Source organism: Onychostruthus taczanowskii, unplaced genomic scaffold, assembly GCF_017590055.1.
Source record: "Onychostruthus taczanowskii isolate IOZ18803 unplaced genomic scaffold, ASM1759005v1 scaffold89, whole genome shotgun sequence".
Taxonomy (NCBI): Eukaryota; Metazoa; Chordata; class Aves; order Passeriformes; family Passeridae; genus Onychostruthus; species Onychostruthus taczanowskii.
Genome location: NW_024506882.1, coordinates 107371 through 130262, shown reverse-complemented (window position 1 = coordinate 130262; position 22892 = coordinate 107371). Strand labels below are relative to the sequence as shown.

The 22892-nt window shown below is 43.4% G+C and overlaps 2 protein-coding genes across 2 annotated transcripts; both read left to right on the top strand.

The window, feature by feature from the left end:
• Positions 1 to 785: 785 nt before the first annotated feature.
• Positions 786 to 20223, top strand: SLC13A5 (solute carrier family 13 member 5). Its single transcript, XM_041425340.1, has 13 exons — positions 786 to 890; positions 2749 to 2877; positions 3654 to 3790; positions 4210 to 4424; positions 5715 to 5886; positions 7014 to 7136; positions 7672 to 7884; positions 8664 to 8785; positions 9059 to 9177; positions 10336 to 10497; positions 11423 to 11560; positions 12341 to 12464; positions 19775 to 20223. Exons 1-13 carry the CDS (start codon positions 786 to 788, stop codon positions 20221 to 20223), a joined length of 2208 nt encoding a protein of 735 aa, XP_041281274.1.
• MED31 (mediator complex subunit 31) lies at positions 20223 to 22704 on the top strand. The gene is made up of 4 exons (XM_041425333.1): positions 20223 to 20297; positions 20696 to 20773; positions 21381 to 21477; positions 22326 to 22704. The coding sequence occupies exons 1-4, from the start codon at positions 20288 to 20290 to the stop codon at positions 22516 to 22518; spliced, it is 378 nt and encodes a 125-aa protein (XP_041281267.1). The 5' UTR covers positions 20223 to 20287; the 3' UTR covers positions 22519 to 22704.
• The last annotated feature ends 188 nt before the right edge of the window (positions 22705 to 22892 follow it).

Here is a 22892-nt window from a genome sequence, read left to right as displayed (position 1 = left end):
TATGATTTATGCTGACTTCAATTTCAGGTGGCTGTTGCCATCCCAAAAGCATAAAATATCAACAATTTGTTTGTCCTCTGTCTAGTTGTCCCTTTCTGCCCACTCAGTCCATCAGTAGGGCTGTCCCTTTGGATTCCAAGGCTGCGCTGTAGACAGTCACTGAAGTCAACAACGTCAAAAATAACCTTTCAAGTTAACCTTCCCGGGTTATTTTTAACCCAGAACCAGAGGCACAATGCCTCTCAAAATAATAGCCAAACACAGCCATGCATGCCTGCACAGACCTTTGTTTTGGGGAGACCCCCACTGTGGTTTTAACTCTCCGTTTCCCTGAAGGAGCTCAGTCCTTCCCACCACGGTGTGAATGAGCGAGGGACGATCCCCCCTCGGCGTCAGCAGCAGCTCCGAAGGCGCAGCTCCCGAAAGGACTGCCCCGGTCCCTGCCCGCTCTGGGAGCAGGGAGAGCGTTCTTACAGCACTCTCCCGACGGGGCCGGTAGCTGGTACACAGCCATTGAGTGGGCACGGAGGTGGCCGTGAGGGAGGGGAACGGCACCGGCGGCCGGGCCCGGCAGGCAGGGCGGGTCGGAGCGGGGCCGGGCCGCTCCGGGAGGCTCGTTCGCTGCCGGTCCTCGGCCGCGCCGCTGCCCGGGGCGGCCCCCGGCGGGGCGGGCGGGACGTGTCGCCCCCGGCCGGGTCCCTCCCGTCCCTCCCGCCCCGTACTTAAAGCGGCGGCGGCGGCGGGCGCCGCTCGCGCTCGCGCCTGACCGTGTCCCCCCACAGAGCATGGCCCCGACGTGCCTGCAGCCCCTGCTGAGGTACCGCTCCGTCGCCATCCTCCTGCTCACGCCGCTGCTGCTGCTGCCGCTGCCGTTCGCTGTGCCCACCAAGGTAAGCGCCTGCGGGGCCCCTGCGGGAACAGAGCCCGGCTCCGGGCCCGCCGCCCCCCGGCTGACCCCACTCCGCCCGGCTCCGGGCCTGCCGCCCCCCGGCTGACCCCACTCCGCCCGGCTCCGGGCCTGCCGCCCCCGGCTGACCCCACTCCGCCCGGCTCCGGGCCTGCTCCCGGTGGCACCCAACCCACCGTGCCAAATAGATGCAATTCATTCTGGGCCAAGAGAAACCCATGCGTAGCTGGCCGGCATTGGGATTGTCCTGCGTTATGTCGCAGCGGTTGGAGTCGGCTGAAGGGCAGGAGTGCGTCCCCCAGCTCTCTGCTGAGGGTCTGGTACTCCCAGCCTGTTCTTGGTGACATTCTCCATCCTGATGCAGTCAGCGTTGTGTTGTGTGAATTGGTCGGGATGTCAAATGCCATGCCCTCCAATTCATCCATTTTACTCCGGGGATGACGACGGCACAACTCCTTTGCCTTCAGTGGACCAGCATAAAATTGGAATAACCCAGGGACGTTTAATGCCTTGTAGCCTTCTTGACTAAGTGTGAAAGCTCAGTCTGCAGTATTTTAGCCTACTAGAGCTTTGGAGGCTATTCTAATGCCAAAACCAGCCTTTCTTCTCAGCAACTTGTATCACTCAGTCTGTTTTAAACTACGGGAAAATTTTATCCATGTTTGTAAACCAAATTGCCAACCCTTCTTGTTAACCTAAGTTGTACCAGCCTGGCCTTTCAGTTGAATGGAGGTGCTTCATATAATGAGAAATTCCTGGCTGTTAAGCTCTACTTAGATCAAAACTAGGAAAGATAATTTCCAAAAAAATTAAGCATATCTTCAGTTTGCCATTATTTGTAGGCATGTTGTGTCATTAGTGTAACCCAAGAAATTACAATATTTCACAATGGGAAGGCAATATTTCTGTCAGTGACTGCTTTTTCATCTCTCAACCAGGAGGCAGATCACTATGTTTTGTGTCAACTGCACAGAAACACCAAAGAGACATTCTGTAACTGTTTCCATAAATCACAGATATATATAGGTATAAATACAAATATATATTTCATTCCAAATCTTTTGTTGTTTGAATTGGCCACAGTTGCTGGAGTTAAATTATAAGCATGGCTGTATTTTTGAACTTCACATAAATTATTTACTCTCTACTCTCTAAAACCAGCGTTTTGAATTTTATTTACTTAGAGTTGTTTATCTGTCTTTCGTACTAGCAACAGATTAACCATAGTCAGTTCTACCACTGCATTACTGCAGTACAGCATTAATTGTATCATGAGCTCACTTTATATTTATAAAGAGAAGAGACTTCAACAGGATCTACCTGATATCTTCTAGTCTCTGAAGAATTTGTCTTTTCAACACTTGTGCTGTAATTAATCTGGAAACTTGAGGGAAAAGTTTTCACATTACTTACAAAAGGTGTTTTGGTTCTTAAACTTCTCAACAAAATTAAATAAAACACAGCCCTACTTACTAATATCACCTAATGTCAGTTTTTAAGTGTCACTGTGACACCATTTATTTTAGCAATAAAGTCATATTTGCTGTATTAGAGTAAAATCCCATAAACACATGCCCTAAATAGGAGCAAATAGTGAACTACAGAACACCAACTTCAGCTTTCAAACCGTTCACTGTTAGCTAATGAATGCCTGCTTCTCCTGACAATTTTTAGAGTACATACCACAGAAGGCTGGGATACAGAAATGCCTGGTCAACAGCCCAAAAAGACAGGTTACGCCAATTCTAAACTAGGGAATCCCCTTAGCAAGAGCTACCAATGTGTTTCTTATCTTTAAAAACAGTTTCTAATGCTTAAATGTGTCTTCTGTTATGTTGCAGGAGGCCAGATGTGGATATATCATCATTATCATGGCTGTGTACTGGTGCACTGAAGTGATCCCCCTGGCTGTCACTGCTCTCATGCCAGTGGTATTTTTCCCTCTGCTTGGAGTTCAGACCTCTAAAAAAGTAAGGAACCTGTGCAGTCCAGGTCTAATACAGAGAAATCCAGTGCCTTGATCCCTCATCAATATTTAGCCAACAAGTCTCTACTAGTGTTCGGGGTTCTTATATGGGAAGATGCTGAACTACATACACATTTGCCCAGACTGTTAACACTGCGGGGCTTGAGGTGGTACAGGGGAGGGTCTGTTTTGGACATGGATCCTGCTGGAGAGCATCCCAATAGTGCCAGCAGTTTGTGTGTTCCCAGCCACAAAGAGAAAGAGAAAGTAGAGCTGACAGTCTTCTGGGAGACCTCAAAATGCATGGGACAAACTTGTGAGAGGAGAGCTGGCATGGTGCTGGCAGGTGTGCTGTGTCCTCCCAGATCTCTGCCTGTGCTGTCTGTGCTGGAGGCACAAGGCACAGGCTGTGTTCAGGTTCTGTAGCCCAGGTTCACTATTGCCCAACAAGCTGGTAAAGACAGGTTGCTCATGGTACTGAGAAAGCCCTTTTGGAGCTCAGTATTTCCAGCACCTCCCATACTTTGAACCCCCAGCTGCATTTTAGGAAACTGGTGTAATTTTGATTGCAATGATGCACAAAGAGCTCCTGCACAGGCAAGTCAGCAGTTAGACAGGAGATCAAGGGTTCAGGAAACTGCAGAGAGCTCACAGGCAGCAGCTGCCTCGTGTTCCAGTGTTGGCTGGGGTCTGGTCCAGTCCATGGATTTGAGAGGGTGGTAGTCAAATTGTGCTAGTGAAGCAAGTATTTTGGCCTGACTTACCTTCTCTGTCTTACAGGTGTGCTTGCAGTACCTAAATAGCACAAACATGCTCTTCTTTGGAGGGCTGATTGTTGCAATTTCTGTTGAGCAGTGGAATCTTCACAAAAGGATTGCACTGAGGGTCCTTCTGATTCTTGGGGTGAAACCTGCACTGTAAGAGTATTACATTGTTTTTTTCTTACCTCTTGTTAGTTTAGCAAAGCCTAGGGATGATATTTAACAGTCAGCAGAGAAAGGATCCTTCAAGAGCCAGTTTAGCTGTACTTGCACAGAGTGTCCAGAAATGAAGTCTAGCAACAGGAGCAGTTTATTTGTACTTTATCCAAAACTAGCATCTGACTAAATTTTAAAGGCTTGCCATTGGGGACAAAATTATGACAGTCTTGATTGTGCCCCGGGATTCCTTCAGTGAACATGGCAGAGCTTTCCTAGAAGGGAGTCTGTCCCTGCTCTGTACTAGTGGCTGCACACATCCCTGCCTGGGCTTTGCTCTCCAAATTATAGTGACTACAAAGCCTAGCAGCATCTGTTCTCTTTCTTCCTCTCTCCTCTGTGTCTTTCTCTGTTTTCAGCCTGATGCTGGGATTTATGACAGTCACTGCCTTCCTGTCAATGTGGATAAGCAACACAGCCACCACGGCCATGATGGTTCCCATTGTCCAGGCTGTCCTGGATCAACTGGACAGCACAGAGCATGATGTGACCATGGCGGAACAAGCAACCGGGCAAACAAATACAGTGATTGAGCTGGAGGAAAAGAACACATCAGAGTCCACTGCAGTGCCTGGTGAGGGCCTGCTCACCAATAAACTCATGCTACTGAACTTGCTATACTCAGCTCCCCACCCTAGGTGCTGTGTATCCTTTCCAAGGAAAGAGGATGGTAACCTGCCTGAAATCCTGTAAATATATGACATTTAGGTTTTACAAAATAGCTTTCAATTTTGATGGCTGCCATTTTGTATCCTAATGCTACAACCCAGACAGGTTTTTATGTTCTTTCCTTCGAGCTGGAGTCATCCTCCCAGTTTCCCTAGACTTAACCGCCTGTTTAGGAAAGTGAAGAGCATATCCTGTGGGAAATAACCATCCAAACCCCCAGCATCCCACTTTCTAAATCTTGTGATTATCAGTGGGGATTCAGCTTCTAGGCCATGTAGGACTATTTGAAAAAATTATGTAAACACAATATATTTTGGTTATAGGGTAATAAATATCTCTTTATTGACCAGATAGTATGTGGAGGTGGGGAGAAGAAAGAGGACTACTTTAAAAGCCACATGGAAAAGAGGAACTGGTGTAATTTGACTCACAGTAAACAAACTGTTCTTGTGTGTGATCTTACCCAGATGCTTGATTCCTCAAGGTCCTCTGCCACTGATGTGGTTCTACAATAGGTTTCCCTTCATTTTAAATATGTGCACAAACTCAGACTCTCTCATTTCAGTGCTCTGCTGTGCTGTTACACAGGGCTATATTATTAAATATGATGATCAGATTCCAAGTGTAGTGAAGATAATAAGAGTGTGCAAAAAATACCCTTTGATATTGTTGAGTTGGTTGCAATTGCCATAAATTCTTTGTCCTGCTTCATTAGTCCAGTCAGACTCCAAGATTAGAGTGTTAACCTCAGAGAACAATGGACACAGCAGTAAAGTTTCGTGGTTATTGTAAATTGACATAATGCCAAGCAAGGATTTGGGTTTCAGAGGTTTTTTTTTTTTCTTGCCTGTATTCACATCTGTTAAAGCTAGTTGGGTTCTCACTGTGGAATTGGAATGGTTTCAGTGACTACAATATTTGGCTGGTGGTAAGCCTCTCTGTGAAACAAGACATTACTGAAGAGGAGTGGCATTGATGTGGGCAACAGCATCCTTGGATCATGTAAACCCAGTCTGTCATCCTCTTTCTTCTGCTCCTCATGAACATTATTCTGAAGTGTTTAGGGAGATATCTGTGGGTTTTTTTAATTGAAATAAATGGCACAACAAACTGGAAGCACTAAGCCTACAGACCCTATCCTGAGCTCTCTGCCTTTTCAACTTTACCTGAGGCAAATCATTTTCTTTCTGTCTAGATGTAAGCAATGAACAAGTCACTGATGTCCCCAGATCTTCTGAGGAAAAGAAAAGGAGGAAGCTTATATGCAAGGGAATGACACTTTGTGTATGCTATGCTGCCAGCATTGGAGGAACTGCAACACTTACTGGAACAGGACCAAATGTGGTACTGAAAGGCCAGATGAATCAGTAAGTAATTTTTGCTGCTTCTTTTAGTTACACTGTCATACTGTTTGTGTGACCAGTCAGTCTTAGATGACAATTTCTGTTGTGAACTTCAAGCAATTAGTTGAGGAACTGACACTGAGAAATGTGTATGAAGTGTTGGGCCTAATTTTTTTTACTTCAGCATCTTTTAATAGGAAGCTAAGGATGGAATTAAGGTCTTCTGAAAAAATTGGAAATACTTGTTGACAATCAGCATGCAAGTGGTTGATTATGAGATATTGGTTCTTCTGTGTCCTCTTTTTCAACTGAAATGCAGCACATCCAGAAGAGGAACTGCAGTAAAGAGCACCAGAAGAATGTAGATTAACTCTACTCATAAGCACACTGAAGAGAGCTAGAAGGAACTTGGCCCCTCCTGTAACACTGTTCCTCCATGCTGTGGCTGTGGAAACTGCAGTTGTGTTCTGTCATTGCTAAACTGAGGTTGGGAACTGATCTACATGGAACCCAATCTGCAGTGGAAATTTTTCCAACATTACTTCCTTGTGTTGCAAGTACTCAGCCTTAGCTGCTACATTATCTCTTGGTTTTAACACCCATCTGGAAGTTTGCTATTGATATTTTTCCTCCAATCATTATTGGCAAGCACAGAGAATAACAAAAATTGCCTTTCTTAAAACACTGTCTTCATTCTTTCAAGCCAACTAGCAACTTTTTCATCTGTTGAAGGCAGCAGAAGTATAGGTATTAATTTCAGGGAAGACATTTCTTGCTCTCTTACTAGAATGAGTTGGGAGGAAGAAAAAAAATATCCTTTCTTGGGATAAATGAACAGGCATGTTAGAAGTGGAAGGTGTCTAGAATGAATGAGAGATCTTTCAGCCACACTTGTCTGACTGAGACCTAAAGTATCAACATAAGCTCCTACATGCATCAAATCAAAACACAGTGGAAGCTGACAATCGTTTAAGTTCTGCTCTGAAATCAGGCTGCCTTCTACCATGGCTTAAATTAGGCTGTGGAGGTTACCTATGATTGCTTGTAATGGTTGTCCTACATTTACATGCATAATTGTCACTAGCACATATTAAAGGGAGACTAGATTGCTAAATGTTTTGACATTCATACAGAAAATCATTTCTTTACAGGTTATACCCCGACAGTAATGATATTGTGGACTTTGCTTCCTGGTTTGGATTTGCATTCCCAAACATGGTCCTGATGTTGGTGCTAGCTTGGCTTTGGTTACAGTGCTCCTTCATGGGACTTAAGTGAGTATTTATCTACATGATATTGTGTAAACCCCTCAGTAAGTTAGTGCAGATCAGCTTACTGAGACATCTAGCTAAAACAAATGCAGTGACAAGTTATTAATTTTGTAGCAGACAGCAGATCTATTTCACAAAAATTTTGAGGTCTGGAAGCCTTTTGTGTTCATGGGAGGTATATTAAGGCAAAAGCCATATACATTCTTAATCTTCAGACAGAATTGCCTTTTTATTTTTCAATCTTTCGCCTGTGAATTTCAGCCCCAGGAGAGCTGGCATAGCTGGTTTGCAGCCATTGATTCAAACCTGACTTTTTCATCCTGGGTTACTCCAAATTGCCATCCTTTGATAGACCACATTCTTATGTGAGAGCTGGTGTGTCCCCACAAAATACTTTGGCACTGTTGTAGTTTCTTTATTTATGGCCTCTGTTGTGGTCTGTGTCTGTCCCCAAGAGGGGCAGCTGCAGAGTGATAAGGATGTTAGATCCCTCTAATACATTCGTACTTACAGTATTTTTTTCTCCATTTTTTCAAAGCTTAAAAAAAAACTGGGGCTTTGGGACAGAGAAAACTGCCAAAGAAAAAGCTGCATACAGTGTGCTGAGGGCAGAAATGAAGAAGTTAGGCCCTATGTCTTATGCTGAATTGAATGTCCTCCTTTTGTTTGTATTGCTGGTGGTCTTGTGGTTTTCCAGAAACCCAGGCTTTATAAAAGGCTGGGCTTCCATACTCTTCAAAGGAGGAGAAAAGTAAGTATTTAAGTTTTTTTCCATCTTTTACCCACTTGGTTATTAATCAGATTCCCTTGCTTATACATTCCATTTTGAATGTGGGGTCATTAATTCCAACTTTACCTGACTTCACATGTTTGCTGGGGTTGATCCAATGGCTTGTACATGACACTACCAATCATCTGTGATTTGACAGTTTGTGCTGCAGTGAAAAGGCTGGAGACTGAGACATGGAGCAAGCTGAACTTTCTAAAAGAAGAGAAAATTCTGTAATGTTTGTCTCAGTCACACTGACATACACCTTGGTATTTTGTTTGTATGAGCTCCAATCAGTTGCAGTGACATTTGAATATTTGGTAATATCACCTTTAACCGATGCCTTAGAACTCACTAGAAATTTGATTTTGTGCTTTGAATGGCTTCTTTGCATTGTGTTCATGCATGGCATGTTAGGAATATAGAATACATATTGGGACTGTCATTCAGGCCGTTTCTTTAGATGTCTGTCTTTGAGATACAACTGTTGAATCTTGGCTTCAGCACAGAGAAAGAACCCTGCTCCAGGAGGGATGAGTTGTCATCCAGGACTCTATTTATTAATGTGTATTGTAGCTTGTTTCTTTTATTATTGTGTTTAAATTATGGCAGGTCTGAGAGACTTCAGACATGAGCTAATGACCCATTTTGCTCAAGCCCCAAATGGGATGGCAAAGATCAGTGACTAGAATGTTGGAAGGCAGCCCTTTTCTAGGAGAAAGGTGTCCATTTTCCAACCTGTATTCTCTTTTCTTCATTAGGTATATCACTGATTCTGTTCCTGCTATGTTTATTGCCCTGTTACTGTTTATCCTTCCTGCTCATAAGCCCCAATGCACAGCCTGGAATCCAAGCATGTCTGACCCTGAACAGACTGAAAAAGGTATTTAAAGGAGGGACTGTAGTACTGTGAAACATCGAACCCATTCAGCTAGCAAGGCAGAAACATGCACTGGATTTGCATGCAGACCTATAGAGCATCTCACCTACCTCCCTTGTTGGGCAGGGCTGGGGCACAGCCCATGTCCATGTGTGTTACCCTCACCCTGTGCAGATTTCTCAGTACTGGGCATCTGCCCACTGGTATCTTACAGAACAAAAGACAAAGTGTCTTTGCTCTCCTAAAACATGTTCTACTTTTTATTTCTCACTTCAGATAAGAAAAAGTCATTTTTACCAACCCCGCTGCTAGACTGGAATGTGGTTCAAAGGAAGATGCCCTGGAGCATTGTGCTGCTGCTGGGAGGAGGTTTTGCTTTGGCTGATGCAAGCGCAGTATGTCCTGACATCTGTTTTTCTCTGACTCAAAGGCAAACTTCTCTGGTTTGTTATCTAGTCCTGTATTACTGGGCATGCACCCAAAGCCAAACCCAGTAGCAAACTTCAGATCTGAAGGGAGATCTAAATTAGCAAAAACCAAGGAGAGGTGAATGCTTGTGAGTCTTCTTCAGGAATTTTTGTTCTCTAAAGTTTCTTTGATTTATCTTACCTTTTGGAGACTCCTGAGTAGGTTGGGATCTCCGTTGTCTGGACAGTCCAGAAAAGTATCCTTTCTTATTTCTGTAATCATCCCAATCCCAGCCCTGGCTAGAAACGTAGAAGTATAGATAGCACTTGTCAGATTTTCAGAACCATTTGAGGTTTGTTTGAGGGTTATATATCTTCAGACTTAAAGCAAAACCACTACTGAAGTGGTCAGAAAGAAAATCCTGGGTTGATGCTGTGTTCATAAATTCACGGAAAAGACAGCTAAATTCCCAAAACAGGAAGGAATCTTGAAGTGAACCATATTGTTTCTTTCATCACTGCTAAGATGCATCTAAATCAAAGCAAGGATTAGCTATCAGTAGTGCGATATTTTGGGGAAAGTCATGTTCACATCTAAGTTTTGTGGCTAATTAGGTTTAAACCATGGGGCAAGTTAAAGCTTTGGCCCTGACATTCATCTACATACAACACACATAGATTATTAAAGCTCCAGAGCATTAAAAACTATCAAGTCAGAGATTTTGTGACCAGTTTGTATCAACTGCTGCCTGTGTTCCTACAATGGAGCATTCACACAGAATGATAACCTTCAGAAACCTTAGAAAAATTTGCCAAGAAGCTTCTGGGCCAGACATTAAGTATTTGCAATGATCTCAGAAAAAATTTTCTTGTTCAGCAAGAAAACCATAACTTTGTAACCTGTGTGTGAGCAAGTATTTGGCTTCCAGAAGAATCAGAAAAGTGGGATTCAGTGTTATGTCTAGTTGGTGAGGAATTTTTTTTTTTTTTAGTTTTTGTGACAGATAATTGTACTTTCCTGGATGGTGTTTGTATAATTCAGGACACCTTTAGTATTATTTGTCAGGAATGTTGCCCATAACATGGCTTCCCTGTTTGTGAGTCAGGGGTTCTAAACCTCACTGAAACCCACTTTCTTTCTTGCAGAACTCTGGGCTCTCATCTTGGATGGGTCGTCAGATGGCTCCACTGGGATCTATCCCACCATGGGCCATTGCATCAGTGATCTCCATTATTACAGCTGTCTTCACTGAATGCACCAGTAACGTGGCCACAGCTACCCTCTTCCTGCCTGTCTTTTCATCCTTGGTAAGACTGCTTCTCTGCTGTTACCCTGTCAGCTGGAGGATCAGAGTTAAACTGGGTGGCAAAGCAATATTATAATTATTGTCTTGGGTGTTGCTCCAGTGTACTGAAAAGGAAGCCAGGTCATGCCTTCTGTAAGGTGTGTGCCTTGGCCCTGGAGAGGGTGAAGTGACAGTCACTTTTTCAATACAGTTCAGCAAACGTCACTTACTTCTGGTCATTTTGAACCATCAACTTGGAACTGGAAAACCACACACACACAAAACCCAAACCAAAACAAAATCCAGGTGGTAGGCCTGATTATTAGGAATGTGTAATTTCTCATAGGAACCCAGAACAATTCTAAAACTGGATGGAAGGAAAACCTGATAAGTTTTGCTGCCTTTTCTGAGCAGAATCAAAACTGTGGCATAAAGAGAAAAATAGATTACTTTGTTCTTTAATTAGAAAAGGACAAACACTTTATTCTAGAATATTTCCTCAAAGCAAAGTTACCCCAATGAAGATACTGAGCTATTAATGACTTAAACTGGCACTTAAGTTTTGAGTGCCACAGAGTTTATGTAAAGTCTAAGAGTGTCACTCCACATGCCTAGTAATTATAATTCCCATTCCTGGGAAAAGGGTGGTCCAAGGTCAAAGAAAAGATTGTGGGATATATTTGACCAGAAATCTAAATTATACCATAGAGCTAAACAAAGAACATGAAAGAATCAAGCCTTGTTTTAAGTATCATTGGAGAGGAAACAAGAGCAAGTTATCTTTAAGCATTTGTGGATTTCAGAATAAAATGTTTGTGAATTATTTTGATGATGTAATACAAAGAAACAAAATAAGTCTATGTATCTCATTGGTCTGGGGTAGATTGATCCTTTATGCTTTTCTTTTCAAACACCCCCAGAGTGATGTTCTCTCCATTTCATTGCAGGCTGAATCTATCAGGGTCCACCCTTTGTATGTTATGCTGCCTGGTACTCTCAGTGCTTCATTTGCCTTCATGCTACCTGTTGCAACACCACCAAATGCAATAGTGTTTTCTTATGGTCACATCCATGTTTTGGATATGGTAAGATAATTGCCTTCTCTTTTTATCTGAAATTCTCCATTGCTTTCTTCCTGAAATATGGTGAGAGTTTAATTTTCTTTGCAGAGTATTTCCAAAGTACCAGGAATCTCTTATGGGCTGCAACTGCAACTCCATGCCACTCTCTTCTGCAGCATTAATACTGTGATAAAGACTTGCATCTCTGAAGTAACAGTACTTCTCTCATGAGCTTTGGCAGACATACAGATTGGCCCAAGTGAAATGAAAAACTGACAAGTCATAAGTCTCTGAAATCTGAAGGGTTAAAGTCCAGGCATGCCCTGCAGTGTTCTGGGGCTTTGGCGAGTGTCTAAAGCCTTGTCTCCGCTGGAGCTGAAAGCAGAAGGTAGCAATCAGTAGCCCTTGGCTCTGGTCCTCTGATTTTCTGCCAGACCACACAGGGCAGATTCTGGGCAGAACACACAAACATTACTGGTTTTCTAACTGGGTACTTGAGGAGGACATAAGCTGTTCTCTAACTAATAAGAACGACATGTTACACATGCTTTAAAGCTCCTCAACTGGTTATATACATAGCAAAGTGCTCAAAGACTTTGCACAGTGTGTTCCCTGGTGTCTCCACCTAAGCAAGAGCAGAAGGCAGTGGATACAGTGGCTATTTCTGTGATTTATTTCACTGTCTTGTGTATGTACAAGTAGGTCTTGCTGCAGTTTGCTGTGCTGGTGTTTGGGTGTTGCTGGTTTGGACTTGCTGTGCTGGTGTGTGTTTATTGTTCTTGGTTTGGATTTTTTTCCTCACAGGTTAAAGCTGGAATAGTGATGAACATCATTGGAGTCTGCTGTGTCACACTGGCCATCAACACATGGGGAAGACCTATGTTTCAGCTGGACATATTCCCAGCCTGGGCAAACAGCACAAGTCACAGTGAGCTGTGAAGAATTCGTGTGTTGAACAAGGAAAGTACCCTCAGTACTCCCTATTGCCTAAAGTCCTGTATAAAGTCTCATCACCACTTCAGATCCAGTGTTGGGTGTTTGCTGCCTTCCAGCAGTCACACATCAGTTCAAGTTTGAACCAACCCAATCTTACTCCAGTTGTGCTGGAGCCAAAAGTGTTTGCAATTATACAACCTCTGTGTCAGAATCATAAGTATGTTTGAGTGATCCATTGTACCTCCAATCAAGGTCAAGGAGTAGGATTTATCAAACTTTCAATAAAGAGAGGGGAGGCTGTTGTATCAAATGGTTTGAACTATTATATCACTGGTATGTACTTGTAAATCCTTAGCAGTGAATATTGCACTGAGGCAGGGCTGAACATTCCTTACCTATTCCTTATAAGTCAGCAACTGTACACACAAATCCCTGTTGTCACTTGTCTAGTGAAGAAGGGGTACGTGATGTTATGCTGTGTTATGTTTTAGTTGTGCCTCAACCATGTGGTGAGATCCTTCCAAGTCAACATCCAACACACTTTCTCTTGCCTTGTTTTCACTCCCAAATCTCACTGCATTTAGACACCTTTATTGAGGGTTGAGATAATGTAATTCCATGATGGTCATGATTCAGCTGATATCTTGGACAACAATGCACTAAGGCTGGCTCTGTGTTTCTTGCACTGTGGCAGTTAGAGGGCAGGGAGCCTTTCCCTCAGTCACAGGTGTGATTTCACATGCTAACTAGTGTTTTCCTAGTGCCAGCCTGGAGATGACCAGTGGCCCTTGGGACTTCACATCTATTGCAGAAGTTCCTGAATTAGCCCCTGATGTGCCTTATTAATTAACTCTGGAATTTTAGAGTGAAGTCAAGACATGAGGAAGGCTCTAACTGATGACCTGGGAAAAATGTAGGGGCCCAGATTTTAGTGCTTGTGCACTTATCTTGGCTGACAGCAGTGGGAGTTGTCCTGTGTACTTTGGAATTCATGTATTGTGAGAAAAGTAGTTTGTAACCTAATTTGCCATTTCTGTTGCAGAAGTAGTCTACAGAATGATTGGTGTTGGGCTTGGGTGTATTTTGTCAGTGGTACATGGATGCTTTTTTTTCAGCCCTGGCAATGGAGGTGGGTGGGAGGTAAAGCAGTGTCTTACAGTGGAAAGATCTGTGGGTATGACCTGGGATTTGCTTCCAGACTTGACATGTATCCCCATGCAAGTCAGTTCACCTCTTTGTGCTTATTTCCCCTCCTAAAGATGTTATGGAACCTATCTACCTCGCCAAAATGTTGTGAGGACATTAGGGTAAAATTCTGCAGCCATAGTGATTTCCCACCTCATGATAATGGGTGCAAGGAGTTAGGTTATAGAATTAAAGGATTCTGTGTAGAAGATCTGGCATATAGCATAGTATTGTGTTTAGGATATTCAGTAGTTTTATTGTTAATGTGAATTTTCTTTACGGAACTGGAAAAACACATTTTTATCTAGAAGTGCGGAAATATTTATCCACAAAATGACCAGGTGCTTTTTTGAGCAGAAAACTGCTTCAAGAATTTATTTATCTTTATGCCTTTATCTTTTATGCTCTTTCATGGTGGTAAGCACCATAAAGTGTCCGCTGAATGTTGTTCCCAAGAGCCACCAATGGCTCCCTGTCTTCCCAGCTGGCTGAATGTGGTGCAGCCTCACACTTCTTCCAGGGAATGGTGGAGCATGTGGATAAAGACACTTCCACTGGCAGAGTCTGTCTAAGGAAGAGGCCAGTTCTAGTGCCAAGAATTGGCAAATGAGATATTGCTCACAGATATTTGTAGTCACCTGAAACTTATGACGGTATTTTTTTGAAGAAAGTGAAACCAGGAACAGCTGAGCGCGTTCTGTCCTTTGGCAGTCACCACTTAATGCTGATTTGCATCTCTAGATATCTAAATGCATTTGAGAAAGGGACTTTCTCTGCTTTCTGATGGACTTCACAGTGTGAGAACATGTTGCTTTTACCACATACAATGGTGTTTGCTCTGCTCTGTCTGACAAGTAAGATACAGGGGAGCTTGCATGGGTAGATGATGCTGAGCTTGGCTATCTCAGTTCATGCAGACTGAAACTCCTCTAAAACCAGCTCCAGCTAAAAGCTGTAGGACAGACACTTCACTGTCCTGTTTGCAGAAAAGAATCTTCTGAAAGTTTCTTGAAGGGGAGAGATTGCCCTTACCTCAGCTAGTGAAGAGCTTCACTCTGTTGCTGGACAAGAAGGAAGCAAATGCTATTTTCATCAATAGTCACACAGGGTGATTCATGGTCAGGAGTGCTGCGCCAGGGAAGTGTGCATGTGGGGTAATAAAGAGTGTTGAGTTTATTGTAACTGTGAACTATTGGATGTGTCACCTCTCTGTACCCTTAATAGCAGTTTCTTTTTGAGACACTTTTATGGCATCCTGTGATTGATTCATATTTAAATGGGTGGGTTGCAAAATTATAGCCTGGCAAATGAAACTTTCTAGAACTGTCTCCCCTCCTGTGTAACACAGTGGACCACTTGTTTCTGCATTAGTTTCCACTGTAGCACAGTGGTGCCCCAGTGAGATCCAGGAAGGTAGACGCAGTAGTGAATAATGCAAAGCAGAGATTTGGACACCACCTTGAAGTGTCTTCAGACCTGAATATGAGTGGTTTCTCTTCTTTCATCAGCTAAGTCACAATTCAAGTTTGTATCTCTGAAGATGTTTAGGTGGGACCAAATCAGGTGGCATACCCTACGAGCTGTCTCATTCATTTGAGAGTAAAGGATTATAAGACTCTAAGAAACACAACCGGTTTTTAAGAATTAATATTGTATAAACTTCCCAGTATAACAGGCACAAATGGGCTTTTCTTCAGCAGAAAGCATGGATGGTGTCCTGTTCCAGTGCCCTGAGTAAATACACATTACTTGCAGTGGACAGTGCAAGAACGATTGCTTTGTGACTAGATCTGGTTTACAGCTCCTTCAGCTGCAGGACAAGTATCATAGAAATTTATCAGACATAGCAATTGTTTTGTTGCTCATCAAAGGAATATTGCTTTAGATGCAGAAGTTGTGACGGTCCTAAGGTGGTGACATAAAAGAATCCATTTTCCACCCACTTTCAAACACGCACCCCCAGCACCCACAAAAACCTTGGGAGGATCCTCAGTGTGGGCTTTGTCAGCCCAGCTCAGGATGAGTTATTCAGCCACCCTGAGTGAGCAAACAGTTCCCATTTTACCATAGGAGGGCAGAGCATGATTCCTTGTGGTCAGTGAGTCTGTCAGCTGGCCAGCTGGCAGTGCTGCTTCTAAGGAGCTAAATTAATGCTTTCTTATTTTCTGCCCACTTTCTATGTATCCTTGGCTTTTCCTTTCTTCTCTCAAAATACCACTTTACCAAAATATCAAGTTGCTAATGCTGTTTCTGCAAATATTGAGTGTCCCAAACCTGCAGCATTGTGATCTGGGCTGCTGTTGCACAGGGTTCCTGCTTGGTCATGTACCAGTGTGCAAACCTGTTCCCACAGTGCTTGGGAATGGTCTCACAACTGTGAATGAGTTCATGAACTACCAAACTACAAGAAAACATACAAAGGGAGAACAAAGGTATTTCCTGCCCATGTGTTGAACCTCTAGATCTGTGAAATAGAGAAGAAAAACCTTTCAGCATTCTCTACACGATCAGAAGTCCCCAGTCTGAACAGTGGTTCAGAGTTGTTGGTGTCATCCACTGAGTTCAGAGCAGCAAGTAGTGCATTCCAGCTGAGTTCTGCTCTCTCTTGAACTCAGTGTTTGGCTTATTCAACCTTTGTTTTCCAGCTCAGGTGTGTTGCCACTTGAAATAGCAATAACGTGGTTGTAGCCAAACCCAACATCTTCTGACAAAGTTGGAATAGGATAGTTGGTGAAAATCGGCCCAGAAAAAGAAATAAATCATTCAATCTGTCCTAGCCAAAATGCAGTAGTGGTTCCTTAACATACCACCTCTTCCTTTTTAGTAGTGACATATTGTATACATTTTTACATACTTCACATCTTTGTTTTCCCCCAAGTGTCTGTGCTAAATATGTGAAGAGGTGGGTGGCAATGAATCCTGAGCCCTTGGATCAGGTGACAGAGTTTTCACAATGTTTTCCAGTGTGGGTGAATAAATATGTGACTTTAGACAAGTCTGATCAATCACTTTGTGCCACTGAGAGGTTTTCAACACTTCTATGCCTTGCACCACAAGGCCACCAGTCTGCTGCAAGACTTAGGCTCAGCATTTGTCTGCGTGGTTGAATGGCAGGGTGCTGATTCTCCTCTGCCCAGAAGAGCCATCCCAGTGGCAGCTCCTCAGTGTCAGATCAGACCTTCCTTCCCCTTTGTGTATCTTTGCTTGCCATGCACTGCAGACTGCCTCTGCTTGGCACAGAAACCCACAGCCCTCACCTTTGGGAGCACAGAGTAAAGGCAGGCATGCCATGCTGCCCTGAGGTGATTGGGGACTGCTTAATATAATGTTTGGTAGTTCTTTAAAAATAGAGCTGACTATACTGAAGCTATTTTTGCCCATTTAGGTTTTTCTCGAGCACTTAGTCAATAGCTGCCCGGTTATTATGGTGTAAATGTAGATTTACATTTACTGTAGATTCTGGCCATAAGGAGGAGACTGTTTCTTCTGTCAGAAAAGAGATGTTATCCTTCCCGAGTTTACTTCAGTGCTTTATTTACCCACACAAAATTATTTCCAGTCTTATTTGGCACATGGCACTTCAATGAGTTTTCATAAGCTGTTTCAGCCAGAGTGTGAGCCTCATTAAAATGTTCATAAAACTTTTTTTTTTATAGACAAACCATTTTCTTGAAAGAACTGAATGTTCCAGATACTAAATCTAATTTATCATCATTTTCTTTGTGAGATATTCTTGAGAACAATAACTTGGGTTGGGTCTTAGCAAATGTTTTAGAAAGCCAGCTGAAGATCAAATTTCCACCAGAATCAAAGTTAACACAACCTTTCAATTAAGGAGTTATTATTCTGCAGGAAATTTCTATTTTACATCAATATTTTGCCTTGGCTATACGGTCAGAAATCAGAAACATAGGAATGTATATTGCTCCTGCCAAATGGCTGACTTCAAATTCACCTGCTGTCCAGGTGTCCTAATAGAAGCCCTCAGATATTTTTAACCAACTTATTAATGAAAAACATAAAATGCTTTCTGACACATGACATTTAATCTTGAATATATCTTTGAATTCTAGTGTTTGTCTGAAGCTGGAGGAGTACCAGAGTTACAGAAGTACATGTGCCAGTGCCTGCAATACACCAGTCTCTTTACACTATTTCATCCAATTTGCAGCTTGCTTGAATGGTATTTGGCATCTGTGGAAGAAGTGGTTCCACCATGACTGTTATTGGCTGCCTTCTGAAATGCACATTACCTGCCAGTTTCTTGACCTCAAAAAAGAGAACTTCGTGAAGAGTTAAGCCTTTAATTATATGTGTCCTGACAATTGTTTTAGTCACTGAAAACTATGATTTTGTTTCTATTGAATTACAATTATAGCATTGGAGTAAAAAAATTGCAGACTTTGTGCTGGCTTGTTATATATATAACATAATGCATACTCTGCTCTCTGTTATTTAACCATATTGGAAGCAGGATGCTCTCCAGTCTACAGGAGCTGTCTTGCATTCTGTGGGTAAAATCCTGTCAAATGTCCATGTTAGTATCAGTTTGCATGCTGCCCCAAAGCAGTGGGTAAATGGTGAACAGGAGGGGATGTCTTGGGTTTCATGCACTGGTGTGACACACGTCCCTGTTTCATCTCACCTGATCAGTTTTCAGTGATGAAATTGCTGGACCTTTTTTATCTCTGGAGCAAATGCACTGCACTGTGGTGTCACAGAGGAATCTTTTGCAGCATTGCTTCCTCAGTGTCCACCTTCAATATTCAACAGCATGCCAGATGAGGCTCTATTTTCTCTTGTGTCTCATAAAACCTTGGTGGCTTCAGGTCCCAGAAGTGGCTCCATTTGAGAGCTGTGTCTCTGTGCCAGTTCTAATGAGCTAAGATAAACTTATTGTCCTAAACCATCCCATTTCTGGGCAGGCAACAGCAACGATAGCAGTCTAGTCTCTACGAAACGAGAAACTGAGGCAGCAATGTCATCCTGGTTCTGTGACAATAAGACAAATTTCTGGCTCATATTTATATTAACACATGAACTGCAGGTTTGGCTCACCCGACATTTAAAAACGAAACTTTTCTTAGACAATGTTCTCATATATAAAATCCTTTATACTATAAAATCTCATGTACTAAAATCCTGATTTTCAATTTTGTTCCTAATTTTGGTGGACAAGAATTGAGATGTTTGACTTAACTTGGGCAAACCTACATAATAATTTATTTTTGTGACCAATCTTTTTTTAGGATTCTCTCCTCTGAAGTCATTCTTGGGAGAGAAATCCTGTTCTAGAATAGGAATACAGACACGTGGGATCTATTTGATCTCTTCTTTTAGCTCTAAGTCTGTGTTTACTGGGGAGTGACTTGTTATGTTTTGATATAGTAATAGTAGTATTCCACAACCACTAAAATGTTGCCTAAGAAAGCAACCTTTTTTTAATTAAGAAAAAACTGTGCACAGATCCTTTTTATATGGTTTTTGTAATTCAATTCCCAGGGAAAAAAAATTCATACTGCATAGGAAAATATAGTATTATAGAAAATTGCTATGTTGGATGCCAAAAATACTTCAACAAATGGAAATTAAAAATAATTAAACAACAAAAAAAGGGAGAAATTAGAAGGGTTTTGGGTAAGTCTGTAGAAATTGCTTCCACTGCTGCTGCTCACTCATGGAACATTTACTTAATAATGGTTTTACTCTGAGACAACTGTGTTTTAATTAATGAAGAATTAAATGCAGAGGCTGACAAAAATCTCCTTGGCTGACTGAAAAGTCACTATGAAAAACAAACAAACAAAACCCCCGCAAAGCTTCAGACTTTGTCCAATTCCAATATTTACCATTAACCTTTAAATACAGTTTAGTATTTTTGGGTTGATTCTGTCCACTTCCTTTTGCTCTGGAAGTGATGAACAGCGGCTTTGTCTAGTACAAAGCTAAAATCAATGTTCTGCAGTCACAAACGAAAGTTCATCTTCTTTTTATCCTTCCCAGCACCAGGGTTATCTGGGGAAAAAACACGCCTGGAGCACCGACCCCAAAGCAGCAGGCGGTGGCCGTGGGCCTGACTGGGGCAAACGGGCAGAGCAGCGCCCGTGCTCCCGCCAGGAGCGTTCGGGAGCCGGTGTGGCAGCAATGCCACTGAGCCTGCACGGGACCGCGGCACGGAGCGACCGGGCCGCTCCCCCCGGCCGGGGAAACCCGCAGCGCCGGAGCCGCCGCCGGACACAGCCAGCGCCCGTTGGGAAACACCCCGCTTCGTGCTCCAGCCACTCCCGCCTTCTTCGGGGTCTGCCGCGAGCTGCAGCAGAGCACGGCGAGAAGGGAGGCATTTGGACAGAGCCACGTTCAGCGTGCGGTTTATTCGGATACTGGGATCCCCGAATTCTCTTTCCAAGAGCAGCCGCTCGACACCCGGCGGCCGCAACGCAACCGGGGCCGCTCCCTCACGGGGGAGCCCCCCCGCACCGCCCCGCCTCCGCGCCGCCCCGCCTCCGCGCCGCCCCGCCTCCGCGCCCGTTGCTAGGCAACAGCTGCTGCGTTCCCAGAGTGCTTAGCGTTGCGTTTCGCCGCGCGGTCGGCAGGGGGCGCTCTTTGCTGTCGGGTGTGCGCGCCCCGGACATGGACGCAGGTGCGGGGCCGAGCGGGGCCGAGCGGGGCCTGTGGGAGCCTGTGGGGCCGGTGCGGGGCCGAGCGGGAGCCTGTGGGGCCGGTGCGGGGCCGTGCGGGAGCCTGTGGGAGCCTGTGGGGCGGTGCGGGCCGGTGCAGGGCCGAGCGGGAGCCTGTGGGGCCGGTGTGGGGCCGGTGCGGGGCCCGTGGGCCCCTGTCCGGGCTCCCCGCGCAGGCCGAGAGGGGCCCCTGTCGCCCGCCGCCCGCAGGCCTCTCCCGGGCCGGGCCGGGCCGTGCCGGGCCGGTCGCTGCCGTGGCCCTCGCCCACCCCGGCCCGCTTTGGTCCCGGTGACACAGCGACTGGGATTACTTTCCATCTCTTGTGTGCGTGCAATTCTTACTGTTTTTTTCTTGAATCAGATGATGCGGGAAATCGACTTCGATTCCAGTTGGAGCTGGAGTTTGTTCAATGTCTGGCAAATCCAAATTACCTCAACTGTGAGTACTTTAATAAATACCAGGACCCGGACGAGTTAATGTAGCGTAATGATGTTTATTGTTACTGGTAATTGCAGAGGGAGCTAAACAAAGAAAAGGGTTTTTCACAGCATAAAAGTAGTCTTCAATAATAATGATTCGTTTAACAGGTAGATTTTTTTTTTTAATACGAAGTCTTTTCTTGGTTGGAATGCAAAAAAAAAAGCACTTATTTGGTGGAGGAAGAAAATAACAAGTTCCAGTCTGTTATTAAGAAATAATATCAAATTAACAGCATTCCATTATCTGAACACAGAATTTTACTAATGTGAATAGTTTTAGGTACTATACATAACTCATTGCTAATTTTGATGCTACAGTCAAAATTTTCTTGATTCAAAAAGCTTTTCCATTCTATGAAAGATACAAACTGTAAGGGAGATGAGACCAATCTATAATTTTGTTGACATAAGAATCTTATTTTTCCCTGTGTTTTTTTATTTGCCAAATATAAATTACTGAAATTTGATTGTAATGAAAAAGTTTTGACTTTGTGATTTTTTTCAAGTGTGCTAATATTTTACACCCATCTGTAACTGTCAATTCCTTATTTGTCATTTTATTTCAGTTCTTGCACAAAGAGGCTACTTCAAAGATAAAGCTTTTGTAAATTATCTTAAATATTTACTTTATTGGAAAGAACCTGAATATGCAAAATACCTGAAGTAAGTGCTAAATTCCCTTAAGTTTCTGAATTTTAATGGTTTGGCATTGACCTAATTTTACACACTGGACAGCAGCATGTTAGGATTTCATTTCTGCCTGTAGTGTTACTTTTGTCCTCCCCACAACATAGATTATGCAAGATTATGGTTATATGCAAATGTGGATTTTCCTGTTTCCAGTAGTCCACATGTAGCAGCAATGGGCAAAATTATAAAAACTTCATGAGTTTTGCACAGAATCTTCCTTTAAAGCCTTAATTTGCACTTTCAGTGGGTTTAAAGTCAAACTATTGAACATTAGGGTAAAAAAGCAGTAAGTGCATTATAAGATCAGTTTTGCATTATTGTTGCTTACATGAGGCAAAGGGTGACTTTGTGTTTTTGCAAGTGTGCAAATTCCTTCAGTTTTTGGGAAAATGGTCATCTTTAATTGGGCTCTGCAAGCAGGCCTTGTAAAGCTGGATGGATGGATGGATGGATGGATGGATGGATGGATGGATGGATGGATGGATGGATGATGGATGGAGGGATGGATGGATGGGGATGTTGGGATGGATGGATGGATGGATGGATGGATGGATGGATGGATGGATGGATGGATGGATTTGGTCTATCAAATCAAGCCACTGGGGAAGATACTCTAAGCAGGAATGTGCATTTATTACTGGGATTGGATTCCTTGCTTCCTGGCCTGATGCTGCAGTTAGCAAGTCACAGTGTGCATGCTGAAGTGGTTTCACACTTGGGTAAAGACAGAGTCAAAGCTAACAACCCACAGGAGTACTGGAGACTCTAGATTTAGTGTCCCTTGTAAAAACCTGTATTAAAGTGTGTTTATTTTAACCCAGGTATCCTCAGTGTTTGCATATGCTAGAGCTGCTCCAGTATGAGCATTTCCGCAAAGAACTGGTCAATGCTCAGTGTGCCAAATTTATTGATGAGCAGCAGATCCTCCACTGGCAGCACTATTCCCGGAAAAGGATGCGCCTCCAGCAGGCACTGGCTGAGCAGCAGCAGCAAAACAACACCTCTGTAAAATGAAAAGCACACGGAGCAGTGATGATAAGGTGCACTTTGTGTTAGTGAAGTATTTACAGGAGATGAATGTTCGAACCCTTGTGCAAGTTTGGCTCTGGGTGTGTGTCCCTTTTATTTGAATTTATCAAGTGACTGGGGTTGGTTTTGTTTCATCAACTCTTTTAAAGACTAATAAATACCTGCAATTTATTTTATAGCATGGACAGTTTTGCAAGAGCTTTACTACAATAGTTATTGATTCCTCTTGATTTTGAAAACAAAATCTAGATTTGTTACTTACTATCTACAAGGAAGTGTAGCTGTAAAGGCTGTTCCTAGGAAGCCTTTTCCCTGGAGAATAATGATGTCTCTTCAAGTGTCACTGAGAACTCCCTGCT